At 27.8% G+C, this 21,201-nt stretch overlaps 2 protein-coding genes across 3 annotated transcripts; both read left to right on the top strand.

Moving 5' to 3' along the window:
• The first annotated feature begins 1,128 nt into the window (after positions 1-1,128).
• LOC149513571 (uncharacterized) lies at positions 1,129-2,382 on the top strand. Its single transcript, XM_089748211.1, has one exon. It carries the CDS (start codon positions 1,525-1,527, stop codon positions 2,197-2,199), a length of 675 nt encoding a protein of 224 aa, XP_089604337.1. The 5' UTR covers positions 1,129-1,524; the 3' UTR covers positions 2,200-2,382.
• A 13,498-nt stretch (positions 2,383-15,880) lies between these two features.
• On the top strand, positions 15,881-17,263 carry LOC111309671 (LOB domain-containing protein 15-like). Of its 2 annotated transcripts, none has more exons than XM_089748916.1 (3): positions 15,881-16,036; positions 16,184-16,463; positions 16,710-17,263. In XM_089748916.1, exons 1-3 carry the CDS (start codon positions 16,023-16,025, stop codon positions 17,070-17,072), a joined length of 657 nt encoding a protein of 218 aa, XP_089605042.1. In that variant the 5' UTR covers positions 15,881-16,022; the 3' UTR covers positions 17,073-17,263. The 2 variants fall into 2 exon arrangements, with proteins under 2 accessions (XP_089605042.1, XP_022764403.2); XM_022908668.2 differs by having other exon boundaries at positions 15,887-16,036; positions 16,208-16,463; positions 16,710-17,261.
• Positions 17,264-21,201: the final 3,938 nt, after the last annotated feature.

The raw sequence follows: 21,201 nt of genomic DNA, 5'->3' as shown, positions 1-21,201 counted from the left end.
AAAAATGTAATTTATCTAAGTTTAATTTTAAATTAAAATAAAATAAGTTAGTATAATTTGAAATTTAGATATATATGTAATTTTAAATTAAGATAAAATATCTTTCTCTTTTATTTTAAATCATAGAAAAATAAAGGCAAAAAAATTAGAAAATAACAGTGATTCAACCGCAAATTTTATTTATTTAAATTTATGTGAATATTGATTTAAACAGTGTATGATTTTTTATGGTTTCAGATTTAAATTAGGATAAAACTTATAATTTTTGAAAGACTTGGATAAATGTAAAGTTTGAAACTTTACCATTTTTAAAAATTAAATAATTGATTGAATAAAATTATTTAAAATTATCTGACGTGTAAATAATATGAATAATCTATTTAAACATTCACATAAATAAATCTTATCAGATTTTTACATATATTATAATATAATATTATCTATGATAACATTGATTCAATAAATACGCTATGTAGTGTAATTGCTCTATTATTGATATCATGAAAGTTGGTAAGACCGATGGTTTGGTTTGTCAAATTTTATATTTGTAATGTAATATACTTTATGAACTTCTCCTGACCATATAATTGATGCTTATATTTTACAAAAAATATATATAATTTAGGAAACATAATAAAAAATTTAACTCCTCCAACAACGCGTTGGAATCAATATTGTTTTTATATACATACATACTTATATATATATATATATTTATATATAAGTTGAAGCTTAAAGAAACTGAAGAAAAAAATTTAATAAAAGTCGGGATTGAATTCCAACTTTGCTGAAATCTAAGCCATAAAAAAATGGATGAAGCATTTGGACGTGTATCTATAATTTTTCTATCAAATCAAACCAACAGCTTTAGATGGAATCATGGACCAGGACGAGTTCTCATTTATTAGTGCTTTACTCACCCGCAACCAAAACGTCGTCATTGCTCAACTGTTTTCCCTCGTACTGATAATGATGAGCGGTCCACATGAGCCCACATCAATCTGCCTCATCAATGACTCAGATTCTTCAAAAAAAAAAAAAATTAGTAACGTAGAGTTACCATATTAAATTTCCAAGCAATCTATCCGCCATAGATCTGTTCCTCTCAATAAATTTCTTCTTAATTAGATCTATATCAAAGTTTAATCCTGCAAGATATTAATAATTAATTGAAACAAGTGCCACTTCATTGAAATCCTTGGTGCAAATTCTTTTTTTATAATAAGGTTAAGGTGTCTTTAAGTTTTGTTTAGGTATAATATTCTCTTTCAACGAATTTAAAGATCGTATATTTTTTTAACTATGCACAATATATAATAAATTCAAAATTTTATCGATTGATTAACAGCCAAAATTTGCATGAGCATTAATTATATCCCACTGGACTAGACTTGACAAGTTATTTGGCCTTGAAATATTCCGTTCTGATGTTTAGTAGCCTTCGACTTCGGATCTTGAGCGCCTTTAGAAATAAGAGACCCTTTCAAAAAAAAAAAAAAATTAGAACCGACAACAGTTTCCAAAATGTTGAGTGACAGTAGCCATGAGCTGCAGCAGCATCAGGAAGGTCTCAAAATCAAGCAAGATGACAAGTTCTTCTCCAGGCTGATGTCTAAGGAAACTTCCATGGCTAATTCTTCTTGCAGGGTCTACTATGGAGGAGCTTCAGGTGCTGTTCCATTCATGTGGGAGTCACAGCCTGGAACACCCAAACATCCTTCATATGACACTACGCTCCCTCCTTTAACTCCCCCTCCTTCGTATCATTCCTCATTCAAGTCAAAATCAACGCAGAAAAAGAGCATGAAACCAACCCTTTTGAGTTCCATATTTCCCAGGCTGATCACTCCTGGAAAAAACCATGCTTCTCCATCTTCTTCAAGGTCTTCTATGTCATCTTCATCGTCTTTATCATCATGGTCATCGGTGCATGGTTCTGGTTCTTCTACATCAGCTAATTCCCTGAATCAAAATTTATTTCATGGACGAAGGAGCTATTTTTCATGTTCGAGGTCACCCGTTCATGACTGCATGGATGATTATGATAAGGAAGGCCTGGGATCACCGACTTCGACATTGTGTTTTGGGGTTAGACAAAGGAATCTGAATGAGTTTAGAGGATATCAGTCAATGGTAAACATTAAGAAAGCATTGGTATCAATTGTTAGCCATTCCTCAGGTCAAGGTACTAGTAATTAATTTCTATGACTTCGAGACGTTATTAATTTGTTGTTTTTCCTTCTTTTATCTTTTTCTCTTTGGTGTATTGTACAGAGTTGTTATTAGTTTCTAGTCTTTGCCCCCACTTCAGATGTTTGATTGTTGTGTTTGGGCTATCAAATTTTCATTATTGAACAGTTTGTTCAAACTCATCATAATCCAAATTGCAATGCATGCTATTGTAATAATTTATATATATATATATATATATATATATAGTATCAATAAAAAGTTATAATGATTATTTAATTTATATGTGTTTCAATCAAATTCAAAGCATTGGATGATAAGACATGCAATTCTTTGTTATAGTACTAATTTGCTTGAATTGGGTTTATATTAATCTCTAATTAAGACATTTAATTGTAAAAAAAGAAACCCTTTAACTTATTACAAGTTTAATTATTTTTAATAGACTAAATGTTCAATTTGAGATTAAACGTTTAGATAGTTATTCAATCTATGACTAAATGTTTTAATTTATATAAATAAAGATTAAATATTATCGACTTGTAACAATGTAAGATTATTTTTAACAGAAAATGGGATATGAAAGATACACACCATTAAATTCAAAAACCATTACAGATAAAAATGAAGTGGAATTAAATTCCCACATGAAATGACAGATGGAAAGGCTTTTGCCTTTGTTTCTCAACCTGTTTCATATGTCTTTTTCATTATCCTTTCTATTTGACAATGAGATAACTTGGGGTTTACAAATTGCAAGTCTGCCACCACTCTTTTTTCTTTTTTTTTTTCCGACATAAAAAATTGAAAAACTTTTGTTTAAAGTAAAATCTGAATACAATGTTTTCTTCACATATGAGTTTATAAATTCAATATTAGTAAAAATTTGAGGTTTTTGTCATGCTCTGATTTGGGTCAAGATTTTTTGAATTTGTTCTTCAAAATATTAAAATTACAAAGTTTCTAAAAGAGGGTCTCATGATATAAACACTTAAAAGTTAATTTCAACTAGTTAGCATATAGAAGGGAACTTTGAAAGAGAACCATTTTCTGTTATTGTAATATAAAGGTAACTAGATGGACTTCATGGACAAATTGCAATCATGGTAAAAGATTTTATGGATGCCTATATTATTCAATAAATTTATGAACAAAATAATTTGTAATAAAATATATATTTTTTGGCTTAATTTACTAATATCACTTTGGTGTGTGATTATAGAAAACTATTTATGAATTTCATTTATGACATGATCCTAAAATTTCTAATAGAGCAAAACCCTTATTTTGAAGTTGAAAAAAGGGAAAATTTTTTTATACTATCATGTTCAAAGTTTGAAATATGAAGTATCAAAGTTAAAGAAAAATGTTGTTAAAGTTGATCTTCTTAAAAAAAATACGCAATTGAAGAGAAAACTTAGTATATTGAGGTTGAAATTGAAAGAAAGTAGTAAAATTGCCAATAGTGAACATGATAGAGATGGCAACTGGAAAAGAATTTGACTTTTCTCATTCATTTTTGTGTTTTTGTTTTGTTTAATTATTTTCAATGCCAAAAAAAAGAGGCAACTTAACTTGTATGCTTGATAGTGGGTTAAAAATGTGAATGATAGTTGAGATGTAAATGTTAGTTAAAACTCCTATTATACCAATGCTAATTGAATCAATGTTATTAGCTATGAATTTCAACTTTTTTTGTGAATTTGAATAAATTTTATTAACTGTGAATTTGTAATTAATTTTTGTTTTTTTTAATGATAGAAGCAACAGAAAATGGCTAGATTTATAGAAGTAATAGAAAGTAGTTGAAACACTAAAAGTAATTTGATAATGAAAATAAGTAAATATGTTCAATTTGCAATATGTTATGAATAAAGTAATCTAATAATGAAAATGGTTGCATTAGAAACAGAAACAAAAATAGAAAATGGTTGTATTTATAGAAACAATATGATAGAAATAGAAATACATTCGACATGGCTATATCATCATTAAACTACACATAACATTCAGTTAATAGAAGTCTGAATTGAAATTGTTCTAAAAACAATAACATAAAAATAGTTAGCACAACATAATAACCAAATTATTCTAGCAACAATCAATAGAAGTGTTAGTCTTTTTTTTTTTTCCGCTTATTTTCTTTAAAAGCTATCACTTTTTTATATAGCAGTTACATCCTCAAAACATTCTTCTTACCTCTGTTTGTTTCAACTGCTATCACTTTCCAACTTGACAATCCAGGCTATTTAATTACATTTGTCAAGTTAGAATGGCTAATATTTTATAAAAAAAATCATAAATGTATACGTTTAATCTAACATCACTCATATTTATGATTTGTTTTCATATTTCTAAGTTTGTATATAATCTATAATCTTGCATGTTTTTTGTCTTGCTTCTAGTTGTAGCTCCTAGAGTGTTCTTATCTTACAACTTCTAATTTTATTTGTTGAAATTGCTCTCTTCCTAATGGTTGTTATAGAAGATTTGGACTTTAATAAGGAACTTATTTTTCCAAAAATCATCCCATAAAATCTTTTATCCTCACCTACAAAACATCTTGCATTAGATGTTGTTAGCCTTTTAGACTTAAGTTTTGCATTTTAAATGGCAATAACAGCATTAATGTTGATTGAATTTGAAATTAGATTTGAAATATGTGCAGATGCATGTGTAGATGCAATTGAAGTTGCAATTGTAGATGCAGATGCAAAATAAAAAAATATTAGTTGAAGTAAATGCTTATACCAAACCAGATCTGAACATAAAAGCAGAAATAAAAGTAAAAGCAGGAGCACCACAAGTAGTAGCATGGTTGCTTAGATCGTTTGCAACTTCAATAGGATCTACAGTAGTATTTCCTATACTTGATGCACTTTGGTCTATGTTCTGGTATCTAGATTTGAGCATATGAAAATCTTGCTATCATAGAAAGAAAAATAAAAGTTAAGTTGATGGTTTAGGGTTTGTTCATTTAATAGTCTAATTTAACAATAGTACACTGTTTATAATAATAAATACAAATAAAATAATATGCAATTACCTCTTTACTTCTCACAAGATAGCCTCTTTTGTTGTGGCCTAGTTGATGACATAATTTACATGTCATTGTCATGCCCTTCATTGAAAGATTTAATATTGTTAGACTTGTTTTTCTTAAACTCATCATGATCTTTTCTTTTATTGGTTTTGGACTTGTTTGGTATCTTTCTGAACTTTGGGGGTATAACATTTTCTTTTGTCCTAGATTTGGTCCAATATTTTCTCCCAAGCATAGGTTGTAAAGCATTATTATAAGTCTATAGATAAACTTTCTTATAATATTGACTAAACATAAATTCTTCAACATTTTCACCTAGATCTCTAATTGCACATATGGCATGTACACATGGGATACCAAAAGTTGGTACATTCTACAACTACATATCTTCTCACCAAGTTGGACAATAAACCTATCTAAATCCAAATCTATTTCTTATTCACCATCACCATTAAATGCAACTACATATTGTGATACTATAGATGCATTTTTTTATGACTTTGATGCCATTAGGACCAATCACACCACTCTACTTAAAACATTACTTTCTTTTTTTTCCTTTAATTCTTACCATTAGATACCTTCTTATGTATTCAAATAAAGATATCACTGATTTCTTTCTTACATCTAACAATATTTCATTGAATGCTTCATATAAGTTGTTGTCAACCAATTCACATCTAGAATCTATGTTAAAAAATACTTTGCACCATTGTCGAGGTGAGGCTTTTATTATGTCAGCAGCTATAATATCATTATTTTCCTGTAATTTTCTCTTATTTTCTTCAAATTCTTTGATTATTAGAGATTTAGTAATTATCTAAAAAGCATTTTTCATCTCTTCACCTTTATGTCCACTTTTAGCCCAATTCACATATGCATGCCTAGCACAAAATTATACTTAGCATGTGGAAGCAACTTTACAATTGTATTGTTAAAGCCCTACAAGTGATATAAAACTAATTAATAATAAGTTTTACTATTGAGTATATAATTTAATTACATAATTTAATTTAAATCAACATTTAAATATTTATTTTTTGTTGATCTGTCATGATTGTCTAATCATTCTATTTTCCAAAAATGTGATGTTTGATTTCAACAACTTAAGAAATCATTTATAAGAAATTATACAAACTGTGCATTTCACTTCCACCAACACCCATGCTACTAGAAATATTTGATTATTTCCATCTTTACTAACAACATATAGCAACTCACCATTTGTCAACCTTTTTCAACCAACAACCATTTAGTCTTAAAAAAAGGCTTACAACTATTATCCAAACCTTTTTTAAGTGCTTCGAAACATATATAATACCTTTGAAATACAAGTTATCAACTTGCATATTTACTATGCTACATTTATCAGTTTCCCTGTTTACATCAACATAATCGCACAAAAGTTCATACATATCCTTATAATTGCCAATCATTTTATTGACCACCTTTTTTACCCATTTTTATCATGCTAATATTCACCCTTATATCAATTTTTTTCCTAATTAACTCTCATATTTTTGTATTTTTAATAAAATGATTTTTCATAAATTTGTTTGTGTACAATCCAACCAAAATAGCTTGACTTATCATTAGGTTTTTAAAAATCTTATTGCATTCATAAGTGTTATTGTAAGTTTTCACTTGAAATTATTGCAATTTTCTATTATAAGTTGCATAGATTACTTAAAAACATTATTTTGTAGCACACTTACCTTTAATAAAACCATTGTAATTTTTAGCCCAAATTATATCCCTATTTATCTTAATAAAATGTAATGAGAAACATGTTTAAATTGTTTTGAATTCTTAAAAAATATTACTAACTCAATATAAAGGGTCTTTGCATTAGGATTATACTCTAGAAACTTTTCATCCTGGTAGGATCGTCAATTATTTCTACTTTATCACTAACAAGCTCACCATGTTCATCAGAGTCACAGTACTCACTATGATATCCCTTATCAACATCACCAATATTGCCTTTAACTAGTGAAGTTGAATCTGGTTCCATTTTTTTGTTATTACCAACTCCATCGCCAACATATATACACCAATTTGTACTCTTTCATCAACTACATTTTTCCTACCTTTATCCTTTTCTAACATAGCTTTTAGTTTAGATCTAGCAACAACTATTTCTTCATCATCATTATCACTCAAATATTGAATTTATATAAAGTAAGATCTTCCTCTTTACTACTATTTCTATCACTTGTATCTCTAACTTTTACCCTAGCTGCATCTTCATTTCTTACCCTTATTACCCTAAATACATATTCATTCCTACATTTATTGCCTCAAATATATTTTTATTTCCTACTTTGACGCCTTATCTACATTTTCATTTCTCACCCTTGCTGCCTTAATTAAATCTTTATTTCTTATCATTTCATTCCCTACCATTTCAGCTATATCTTGATATTTTATCCTTTCATTCCCTACTATCTTAGCTACATCTTCCTCTTCAGGCCCTGTTAATAGCTCAAAACTAAAACAACTTCATCTATGCCATGTAATATATACACATCAACTACATCATAATCTACCATATACCTAATCATATCAAGAATACTTCTATCATTATTTACTACTATTAGCCCATCAGTTAGTATTTTTTTAGGTTTCAAATATAATATCTGACAAATATTCATATAACTAGCCTCATTACAAATGTTTAATAACTCAAAGCAATTTATCTTATTAAAATCAATTGTCACGTCTTCTATTATCTTATTTATATACTTAAGATTACAACCATCACCAACAAATGCACTAACATAGTAAAATTGTAGAATACAATAATCAAAACACTGCAGAAGTAAGAAAATTTAATTTTGTCACTATATAATTTATTTATTGTATAATATAATACTTATCAATCCTAAACATAAAATGAGAAAGATTATATTCAAATGAAGAATTAACTCAAATTCAACCAATGACAAACAATATAACAACAAAATGCCTAACTATGCAAAATAATAGAACAAAAAAAGGGCATAAATATTGTTTACCTCATACAAATTTAAAAATAAAAACAACAAGAACTAACGTTCCAAACTTCTCTTTTCTAAAGCACAATACGATTGCAAATAACTCTCTAAATTTGTAAACTCCACGATTGAACAACAAAGACTCTTGGACAAAACTCCAAAATCAATGATTGAAATAGGATCAATGATTGAAATAGAAAAAAAAAAAATAGGGTTAACAACAAACCCTAAACCAAAATGTTGTCTGTGTGATTTACGATAAAGCAAAAAAATTTTAAGTGATTTTATATTTTTTGTTTTATTTTTTTAATAAATTTTCTTTCATTGGTTTTATAAGTATATGATCACTATATTTGTTCTTTACTATATTTGTTCTTTTTTATTGAATACTGAAAAAAAAAAAAAAGATAAATCAACATTAAAGTGCCAGATCAATTGACTTTTAACTTTTTAATGCGTTATTACGGCACATATCTTTCACATTCCACTTTTCATTAAAAAAAATTTTATATTATTATAAGTCAATAACGTTTAATCTTTATTTATATAAATTATAAATTTAATCTTGAATTAACTACTCATCAAAATATTTAATTCTAAATTAAATATTAATCCTTTTTAGTAATTTTTCTTTTTCTTATTTTCATAGGCTTCACTCTCAATCCACCCTTTTACGTATTTCTGAAACCTTTTCTTTACAAAATATTTACCCCGACCCCTTTCTCAGCTCCCATGGCTGTTCACATGAATATGATTGGAAGGAAGTTCTGAAATTAAAAAGGCATATAGGGGAGTGTGGGGGTAGGTCATTAAAAAAAGTGAAGCTTTTATTTTTTTTTTTCTTGGCAAATGGCATTAAATAGCCATGTGGGAGCATTAATCGAACACACAAAAAAGGAACGGTGAATAATCCTTTGACATCAATATCTTTGTTTCTTTTTCAGCCCTTTTGGTCAGGTCAGTGAGAGTTGGTCCCCTTGGACCTAATCTAAGATGTTAGCAGCAAACTAATACTAGGGTTTGGTTGTTACCTGGCAGATAAGAGGTGAACTGGAATTAATTTCATGCTTGCCGAATAAGAAAAGAGAAACTCTAAATAACTATAGAAACAAACTTATTAACAAATTATAGTTAAATTCCAAATAAAAAAAAAAATCCATGAGCTCTCAAAAGAGCTTAGTAATTTGTATATATACAAGTATGAGTAAATGTTATTTTGTTTTATAATTGGATAGTTGGACAACTCAAAAGTGCATAGAAGTAATAAATACTAGACCCATATGAATATTTATTTACGGTAAACAGCTTGGTAGATGATATCGGACCAACCCTTGTTAGCATTTTTCAAAAAAGTAATCAACTTTTTCACCCTTACTAGAGGATATTTCTAAAGCCATTCTGAACAAAACCATATATTCCTCCATAAATAGATACCCATGGATTAGAATTTAATTTCACTATGGTTTTTATCCTACAATATTGTTGATTTAATTACATGTAAATATATATATATTAAAATTTCATAAATTTAATGATTTTTTTTATAATTAAAGTAAATGGCAATTAAACCTTAATCATTGAAATTAAAAATTTTATATTTTATTAGCAAATTACATAACTATAACGTTGAATTTTATTTCGTGTACTAATTTTGTGAAAACAATGGTTTGCCACAATCAGCAGAACTTGGATGGTATGGGATCAAATATATGGAGGCTGTGATTTTTGCAAAAAAAAAAAAATAATAGTAATAATAAGGGGTGGAGCCTGATTGAGACTAGAGGGGGCCATGGTCCCCCAAGCCCTATTGATATAATTTATATAATTTATAAGTATTTTTTAAAATTAAAAATTATTCTCCTAAAAATATTAAAAAAATTATTCTTTGTGATCATAAATGTTTAAATGTTTAGAACATTGATATTTTAGATTCAAGTTTCATTATATATAGATTTGTTTCAATTTTATATTGGATTTATTTAGTTACGTTTTAATTTATTGATTAATTTATTTATTTAATTATTCAATTATGTAATATTTAAGACAAAATAAAATTCAATTCTCAACTTTTTAATTTTGTAAAAAGTATTAATATTATAGTTTAGTTTTCATTAAAAAATAAATTTATTTGTTAAGTAATTATATTTTTTTATTTCAATACTTGAATTTTTTTATGTATGCATCTTATTTATGGTTATATTATAGAATTTCAAATTTTACTTAAAATTTTTATAACTTTTGATAAAATAATAACATATTATATGTTAAATAAAAATTTTCAAATTGCAATTATTATTTAATTTAGCTTCCCCTAATTTAAAATTCTGAATCCATCATTAATAATAATAATAATAATAGGCCATCTTGTCTTCCATCAACACTCAACAGAGTAAAAAAGGCTGTACCTTCTATCCTTAAATTTTTGCAATCCAAATTCGGCCCACCAAAATTAGTTATCAAAAGGACAATAGTAAATGTGAGCCTCGTGGGCTCATCATTGATAAGGTGGGCTGTGCTATTTAATTCAAAAACTATTTTCAAAATTGGTATATTATATGGTATAAATTATTAAAATTTTAATATTAATGATTAGATTTTAATTTTTTATAATTTTAAATACAAAAAATTAAGGTAATATATAATCACTTATGGAATCAGGATTTCTATTAAAAATTTGTGAAAATTAAAAATTTTATAATAAAATATATGCAAGCATATTTTAATTAAAAATTTAACATTATATATGTAATCTATGAGTATTTTAGTACAAAAAACTGATCAATTTCTTTTTCATGAGAAATATTATTAACAGGATTTTTTCAGTATTTTTTTTAATTAAAAAATTCTGAACGATATCAATATATGTTGGCTCTAATTGACAATTGCTTAAATATAATTTGAGTTGAAGCAATAGGTAATTACGAATAAACCTCTTACTAATTTATTATAGGTTCCTAATTTACTGTTTATTTAACTTAAATATATGCAAAATAAATGCAATTAAACCAAATTTACATATAATGAGATTTGTCGAAAAAATCCATACAATGCTCTTTTCTTTTAAATAATTAATAAATAAAAGTATGACTCGAAACTTAAAATTATTAAATCAAAAGCCTTAATCAATTAGTTATTAAGCGGAAGCATCATCGAATAATAAATTATTCATACAAGAGAAAATAAAACTATTAATTTGTCAATCAATAATTTTTATTTTTTAAAAATTTTTATCTAATAATTTTTTTTATTCATTAAATAATATATAATCAATTTCAAAATATGTCAAACAAATCTCTTACCAAATCTTTAGAGATTTTGAATGAATTATCTTCAACTTTGGTGACTTAATTTAGTCCCGCAAAGATGAGTTGATCTGGTGGCCGAATTAATTTGGATTCAACCCTGGACAACATCCACGAATGGAAAAAAGAAAGAAACTAATCTAAATCAGCAGGTATTTCTAGGTAAAAGTCAAGTCATCATCTGCTTTTACAACCCTGATTTTGTCTAACTAATTAGGCCAAAAATATTCAAAGAGTTTGTGGATATGACAACAACAGTTAGGTCCCATGTTCCTGTACATTTTAATTTTTCCAGATTTAGCATGCATGCATTTTGACCTATATTTTGAGATTTGAAACAATTAATGTTTGTTTGGTATAATATAAGTTGAAAAATAAATGACAGGTGAAATCAGCTTGGATATCCTATAATTAAGACTAGCTTCTTTTTTTTTTTTTTTTGAAACACCAAGATGAGCTCTTTTTTTAGGGTTTATTAAGGGTTTAAGGTTAGAGAGAAAATTTATATGAAATTTTTTAGATGAAATTTGTGAAGCTCCTTTTTAAAAATGATTTAATAAAAATTTTAATAAAAAAATTTAAATCTATAGATTGATAGAGTTTAATGTGAAAATCAATAATATGCAAAAATAAAATATTAAAAATATTACTTATAATTTAAATTTGATCGATATTTATTTAACGATAAAAATTATCTCAACATTTTTATTGAAAATGTCATCTAAAAATATATAGCAAAATTTTTTTAAATTTTTTAAAAATTTGCACGCTTAATTTATCTAACAAGACATTTTAATCTATCGATTTTGATTTTTTATTTTAATTTTTATTCAATTATTTTTAATTGAAAACTGTACGAACTTCACCTAAAAAATTTATCTAAATTTTTTCCTCTAGGACAGTGCTTTTTACAATTGTAAATAGTGAAAGTGGGTGAGTTTTGGGATTTTAGTTCAAAGGGAAATATAGAGAAAAAGAATTAGGTTGGGGATTTGAGGACAATGGGGCGATTTGTAAGCCATAAAATACAGGTCAAAGAAGAATGGATGGTGCCATTTTCCTTAAAATCTAAGCAAATTTATCCCTTGTTTAATCTTATAGCCTCTCCTAATTATACCCTTTCCCCCCTCCCTTTCTCCACCTACTTTGATATAACATTTCTCATAAATTACAGCCAAGCAAAACCCCAATTTCTCCAATTCTCTATAAAAATTAACATTTCCTTAAAATCTAACCCTCATATTATTTTTTTAAGTTACAAATACAAATAGAAATTATAATTATAATCAAGTATTACATCACATATAAAAAATTAATGAATCAAACAAAAACAATTAAACCAATTAATGAAAATAAGTAATTGGACAAATTTAATATAAAATTAACCCAAATACACACGTAATAAATCTTAAAATATAAATAGGATATATAACAAATAGCATTCTATCTTGTTAAGCTTTGGATGAAAAGTCAATTAATTTGTTATATATATTATGTATTTTGATATAAGATCAAAAAATTATTAAAGAAAGAATACATTGTCACATGAATAAATTTGAAAGTAAAATTAATGTGAAAAAGAGTTAATTATATTTTTTTGTATCTGAACTTTGAGAACATGTAAAAATTGGTATCAAAAGAATTAAAATGAACGATTTGCATTTGAACTTTCAAATTATGTATATATTAACTCAAACTTTAAACCCTTTAATCATATCAGCTTATATATTTGCCATTTGACAAATATTATCAAACTATATATTCACCACATATACCATTAACGTATTTTTTTCAATATAAATAAAAAAAATATAGATTTTTTTTATCTAAACCGTAAAATTTACCGTAAAATTTATCTAAAATCAATCAATTTTTATTTGTCACGCAACATTCACATGAAGTTTTTTCAAAATATTTAATACTTTTATTTAATAAATAACATATATAAAACAAAATTATACTAATTAGATACTATATAGGTAAGTTCAGTTAATAGCATTAGAATTTGAATTAAAATAATACATAATTTAAAATTTTGTGGTGCAAATTATATATTTTAATTCTTTACATACCGATATATATATTTTTCCAAAGTTAAAGTATCATAAGTGAAATTATCTTTGTGAAAAATTGCATCCCTTTTTTATGTATAGTATTGAGGTTAAAAAGAAGGGGAGGGGGGAAGTAAAATTCTTGAATTGTAATGCTTTCCATTTGTGAAAATGTAGGTGGGCTGTCTTTCTATATATGAGCATGTGATCAATCTCCTCATGAAACCATGTTTTGCTATCTACAAAAGATCTATAATCTTGAGGTTGTTCAATCTTTTTCTATGAACATCAATTGACAGTCTAGTGTAATTTTCTTTTTCTATGAGCATCAATTGACAGCATAGTGATTCATGAAGAGAACTAATTTTGATAATCAGTTTAAGTTTTAGGTTGAATTTTTCAAAATATAATATTACATTTTTTTTCTAAAACTATATGTAGTAGTTAATTTAGAGTTCAAACTCTTATTAACACCTCAAACTTTTGATTTTTTTTTTTTTTTTACATACATGATATATGTTTCATGTTATCTAGATAGTTTTTTTTTTTTTTTCCGAATTCGAGATTTTCAGTTCTAAAACCAACTCTAATGTTACTGAATTAAAGGTTCATTGATGCTATTTAGCTAGCTTAGCATAATTTAATTAATTAATTAAAATCTTCAAAATGAGGCTACACTCATTGTCACAATGTCTGAAATATAAGGTCTCTTGGCCATGTTGAAAGAACAAATTGCGGGTAGTACACGGCAATTCTGATAATAATAAAAATTTCATTTTCGGAACTAGATCCCGGATTTGGTCTTTTTAGAGATGGGTTCTTGATATTGACAAGAAACTAATATGCCTGCCCTTAAGAAACTATATTTCTATGCTCATCCAAATATATATTCGACTTTCATAACCTAACCTTTGATATATAGCTTGTTTTAGTTGCAATATTGTTAACACAACATGCAAAAAAAAAAGGTTTTTCTAATTGTAATTAGGACCATCTAGATGCATGATCCTCCTTAATTAATTAGGGTTGTGGACTAACCTTTTTATCTCATGAATACATTTTAATAATTATGTAATCAGTTAGTAAAGTGCTGAAACTTTTATTTATTTACATAAGGTTGTAGCAAAAGATAGAAGATATGATTATAAATATTAGGATTTAAATCCCAGATGTCACCTTTTATTTTAGTGATTAAAAATTAATTTTTAACGTAATTGTAACAAAAGAAAATTTTATTTGGCTTAAATTATATATAAAAAAAAAGATCGAGGTTCATTTCTAAACCCTCTCTCCAGGAATATAAACCTAATCACTATATCAAAATTAGTTCAAATAAATTGTTTCATATTATTAAAAATAATATTCTTTACTTCAAAAGCATATATGCAAAATGGTACTTACATATTGCAAGGTAATGTTCAAATTTTGGGACAAGACTTAGATAGAGTTTTAAAATAAAAATCATGAAAATTTTTATTAAAAATGATTGCACAGAAAGTTATTTTGAAAATCTAAAACTTATAAATGGATAGAATTTGATATGAAAATTTGATAAATACTATTAAAAATATTATATATAGTCAAAATTTGATAAATACTTATTAAATGATAAAAACTTTATCAAAATATTTAACAAAAATATATATCTAAATATAATATAAAAAGTTATTAAATTTTATATATTTGATTTATATAATGTAATATTTTAATCTATCATTATGGATTTTAAATTTAAAATTTTACTCAATGACTTTTAATAGGAAATTTCTCAAACTTTACTTAAAAAACTCTTCTAGCTCTTCCCCAAATTCATGCATCAAAGATTGTAGGTAGTGATATTTAAAGAAAAAAAAAAGAAAAAGGGTTTTTTATTATAGTTGATAAAATAAAAGTGACTAGCTTGATTTGGGTCTCTCCTGAGGAAGAAGCAAGCAACGACCACATGGGGCAAAGCCAATTTGAATAGTTTGATTTTCCAAAAGTCTTAACACATTTAAGGAGTCGCACGTGAGCAAGCAGTGATAGAGCTGTCATTTATACTGCAAATGACAGCATCAGCTCTTCAATTTCTCTCTCTCTCTCTCTCTATCTCCCCATATCAGCCTCCATTGAATTTGAAGAGTTCTTTCAAAGTACGATATCTGGTATTCCTTTTGCTGTCATCAGCAAATTATAATTCCAGGAATCCTCGTACGTACATCAACTTTAACAAGGAGTAGAAACTATTGTTTCTATTCTTAACTCAATAATATTGCCTCTTTTTTGTCTATCCCATTTTATTTATAAATACCGGACACACCCTTTGTATATCTTGCCTTTTAAGCACTCTTTCCTCCCTTCTCTCATTTTCTTTTTCGTCCTTTTTTTCCTTTCATTTCCACTCTCTCTTTCCCTCAGCCTGAGAAAATTGTTCTCCATATATACTTGAGAGCATGCCTGAATGTCCAGAGAAAGGTAAGAAGTAGAAATCAAATTATCTTTTATGATGACTAATTGAGAATGTACACTTAGTGGCCTAATTGCTTCCTATAACAAGATTCATTTATATAATTAAATTAATCTGTTGGTATAAATATAAAGTAATTACTCCTTTTTTTTTAGTTTTTTTCTTGGTGTTATATATAGGGAGAGATTTGATGAGATAGGCAAGAAGATCAAGAGAGAAGCAGATGTTTCATCTCATCATCAGATGGGAAGAAGACACATGTTGGGTCCTCCGGGAACCCTAAATACTATTACTCCTTGTGCAGCCTGCAAACTCTTAAGGCGTAGGTGTGCTCAAGAATGCCCTTTTTCTCCTTATTTCTCCCCCCATGAACCCCAAAAGTTTGCTTCTGTTCACAAAGTCTTCGGTGCCAGCAATGTCTCAAAGATGCTTATGGTAATTAAAAACCAAATTTTTGTCAATATACTTATATTTATATGTATATAAAAGGCTATCGGGATTAAATCTTGTTTACAGTAAATCTTGATTACGGAAACTAAGAGCTCAGTCAACATAACACAGTTATTGAATATTATTAGATGTCTTGGGACGACACTAATTTTAGTTAGTCCCTTTTTGTTTTTTGTTTTTTTTTCTTTTTCTTTGGTTTGTTCTAATGATGCCTTTCATGGTGTAATTCAGGAAGTACCGGAAAGCCGAAGAGCTGACGCAGCGAATAGTCTTGTTTATGAGGCTAATGTGAGGCTAAGAGATCCTGTTTACGGGTGCATGGGTGCAATTTCAGCTTTGCAACAGCAAGTTCAATCTTTACAAGCTGAACTAAATGCAGTAAGGGCTGAGTTACTAAACTACAAGTATAGGGAAGCTAACCTTATGCCCTCTTCCCATGTAGCCCTGCTCTCTTCTGGGGCCATTTCTGTTGCTACACCACCACCAGCCCCAACACATCCACCACCACCACCTCCTTTTCCTATTACTTCTACTTCTTCCATGTACACCAACTACAGCACCAGTTCAAATGAAAATGTTTCCTACTTTGGATAAAATTATTAATTTCCTAGCTAGACTGATATCAAAATATCCCATTTATTTTTCTCTATCATGAAGCAAAATGGAATAAAAAGAGAAGATGAGTATTTTTTTTTTCATTGCTTTGTTTTATTTAGTCCATATATGCCTTTACCTATAATTGTTAATTGGTTGATGCGTTTCTTTCCTCTACATTGTTTTCTTATCATATACAATTTCTTGTTTGCCACTTCTCTTTATTGTTTTCCTTAATGAATAATATGGTCACTACCATATGGGGCAGGGAGAATATTCTATGGCCACATGAATTAATTTCTTTTTTCCATAGTGACATGCATGTCAATTATACATCTATGTATTAAGCTTCTCTTTAAAAAAAAATTTATTGTATTTAGGGGATTCGAAACTAGATTTTTAATATAATAAAATGCATGCATCTACTATTAAACCAAATGCATAAGTTTTCTTAAGCTTCTATTTTAATTTCTTTCTTTGGTGAAGTAGAAATGTTAGTGAAATGAGATATCAAACCCTAGAAGTAAACTAAGTGGCATTGAAAAGAGAATTGAAAATGCATATTTTGTTAAGTAAAATTGGCAGATCCTATTTGAATTTTTGATTGTGTGTTGGGGAAAGAAACAAGTGTGAATTCATTGCACGCGAAGCAAAGACTGTGAGCACATGCTATTCTGTGTCATTGAAGGATCTGATACATGATGTTAGGGTAGACAAAAGGTATTGTTGTGATCATCCCGAGTAGGTTAGAAACTTCTAAGAATTATTATTTTTTGTGTATGGATCATTGAAAGCATGCAAATAAACTCTGTTTTCTCATTTATTAACTCCTTTTGCCTCTCTTCATTTTGGTTTGTAATAGATGATCGGTACAAACATATATTTATAACTTCTAAATTTTTGTTAATTTAATGTCTCGGTACTAGTGTTCATTATGTTCCAATGCTAAAGATATTTCACTTTTTTTTGCCTATGTTAATTCTTGGTTGTACAAAGATTTTTGTAGGTTTGGCCTTTTTCAACCTTCTTAATGTTGATCTAGCAACCTTAGTATATTATTTTTGTGTAACTTTTTTTTATACTCAAAGTTGTTTGGGATTGAACTTTAATTATTAAAACTAAGAGTTCAGCATTTTATCAACAAATCACGTGATTAATAGTAACTTATAGTATATTATTGTAGCTTGGATTCAAATGCTAGACTGAGAACCCTCCTTTGTGGTCTTTTTTTAATTTTCCACCCAAAAATTTCATAGATTTTACAAGGAATAAGAAAACAAGTTTCATTAATTCCGTTTGACAACACTATGGATGCATATGCTTAAGCTTCTAACTAAATTGCAAATTTTAACATATGAATTTCTCTTCAAGCTCCACCGTATAGGACCTAGCAAGAATCTAGCTAGGATGCTAACCCCATTAACTCACTGATGAATTAGGTTCAATTATTGGTTGGCACTTCTCAAGGTTTGGGTAAAAGTTGAGAAAATATTTTGGAGACTTGAATAATGTTGCAAGCAGATAATCTTATGAAGAAATTGAAAGCAGCTGGTATTTAGTGAAAAGTAAGCAAATCTTGGTCCTTATGAAAGCTACAATATATGGTGTAGTTGATGTACATATAACTGTGTCTTTGTTGGATAGTCAATGATGGTGCCAGCTAGCTAAGATTATATTGCTCAATCATGGGTTTCCTTGGCGTGTGGATTTCAGCCTGAAGGAAGAAGGATTTAGGAACTTCAATTGTTTAAGCAAGCAAGCTATCTATGGGGGACCTTCTTTTATACAAAGAAAAAGAAAAAATATTACGATTTAAATTCATATTCTCTCGATTCACATCTAATCTCACCATTATCACTTCAATTTAGTACAAATAACTATATATATCTTCATCGATGCACATAAGCATAAATGAATGTATATGGATACATAAATTGATACCTATATACGTATGTAGTATTTATTGTGTGTTACATTCGATGGAATTATATATATATATATATTTATATGTAGATCTCCTATTGTTGAGTCTCTATAATCCCAAGGGATGTGATGGGATTTGGTCTAATGTCACGGTTGCTTGAAATGATGGCATCTCACCTTGTCCCTATGTAACTCCTTTTAAATTTTTTGTTTAACAATATTTCACCCATAAGTAAAAGATAATCAAAAGGATATTCTACATTTCTATACTCTTCCTTTCACCATCTGCTCCCCAAGTTCCACAATATCTTTGGTCTCTATTCAATAAAGGATGGTTGGAAACTGTTTAGAAACGGAGAGGAGTTGTATATATTGTGATTTGTGATCATTAATAGTGTGGCATTCCAAGATAAAAAAAGAGAGGCAAGATTAGTTGTTGAGAGTAATAAGCCAAGCTAAGAAACCATGTTAGGTTTTATTTTGAGAATCCGAACTTACAACTTACTCTTGAAAAACGAATACTTACATTTACCACTGAATCAAATGTTCATATGTCAATTTACACATTTCGTAACTGTTTAAATTAAACTATGGAAATTTAGCATATATTATGAGGGACTTTGCATCCTCACAAATTAAATGAGTGATCACTATAACCAGTCAAACCGTTCAATATTTCTTCTTAGTCAATTTAGTTAGGAGTTTGGTTAGATGAGCAAAAAGGCTAAAATGGATTATTTTTCCAAGTCATTGAAAAAGAAAAAAAAAATTGTTATTAGCTATGCTGGAGAGAGATTTGGTCAAAATTGGAGGCAAATTAGTAGAGTAGGAGGAGCACATAGCTCAGCTCCAAGGCAACTTGAAGATGATGGTGAAAAAGATGTGTGAACAACAGCATCCTAGGCTGATCTTACCCAATGACCAATGTCTTAAGTATGTTTGCCTTGAAATCTCTCTAAAAGGATAAACGTTGAGATTTTTTAGGGATTAATACTCTAAAAATTACATTAAAAATGGTGTAATTATATAAGATAATGACAAGAGGAATCTTTGCAACTTAGGACAGAGACAGCTGTTACACATATATTTGGGATGTTCTTAGGGAATGATGTCTGAAGACTCTTAAGCTTAGATTATTACAGAAAATTCTTGTATGATCAGAAAGCAAGCAAGAAAGAAATATATAAGAGTTTCTGACTGATATTGGCATTAATATTGGACTGGCAGCTTCTGGTAGATTAAGCTGTCAGCTACCAAATAAAAATTGTAACAACTTTTCTCTTAGATGTTAGATGTTGTTTTACAATAATATTTATATACTGATCACCTGCGGAAGTTCTTGATAAGTTTTCTTGTTAAATTAAGTAATCCCAATTACTCAAATTTTTCTACGGTATCATCTGACATTTTAGCTTGTTATATAATAAAAAACATAAGCCTGATTAATTAAAAAAAAATCAACAAAAAAATAATTAAGTCAACCAAGAAAAATGTTAATCCTTCATAAAATATGTGATCTAAACCATCAATTTTTTAAGGCTCTAATTGTCAAAGCTGAATTTTTTATATTGTTGTGATTTGTGAAGCAAAATCTAGTGTGCTATGTCCCTCACTACGCAACATCAATATTTGAATGTCAACAACATGACCTATAATATATATATATATATATATATATATATATATATTGAATCTTTTGATGTTCAGTAATCACTTTGAATCATGATTAAGCCGGAGTCGAACTTCATAAAAAAAATAAATTTTTTCAAACTTATTTTTTTCGTTCACAAAACTTAAAATTAAAATCTTATTTAAAGAGAAACCGAATTTCTTGCCACTCAAACCAAGAGGCATCGGTATAATATTCTCTTTCTATCATTATCATGGTCTCTTCTTTTTCTCTTTCACTCCATCACTTTTCTACTTTCTTCAAAGCAAGATACCATTTCCTATTGGAGTTTGACCCATGTCCAATTAATTATTATTGTAAACTTGTTGATTTATATTCAATTAAGTCACATTTATGTCAATTAAATATTAATTCAAATAGCATGCAAATTGATCAAAGTTTTTAAAGTCGTGGATTCGAGAAAAAGTAGTTTTGTTACTAATTTATTGAGCTCAAAGGGTACAAATATTTTTTTATTTTTTGATCGAGGAAAAACTACAAAAAACTGTATTAATCTAATTAGTTGCTTAACATCTC

This window comes from Durio zibethinus, chromosome 19 (genome assembly GCF_047325235.1).
Source record: "Durio zibethinus cultivar Kanyao isolate XHJ-2024 chromosome 19, ASM4732523v1, whole genome shotgun sequence".
In the NCBI taxonomy this organism is placed as follows: Eukaryota; Viridiplantae; Streptophyta; class Magnoliopsida; order Malvales; family Malvaceae; genus Durio; species Durio zibethinus.
Note: the sequence above shows the minus strand (reverse complement) of the source record. Positions and strands in the feature narration are given on the sequence as shown.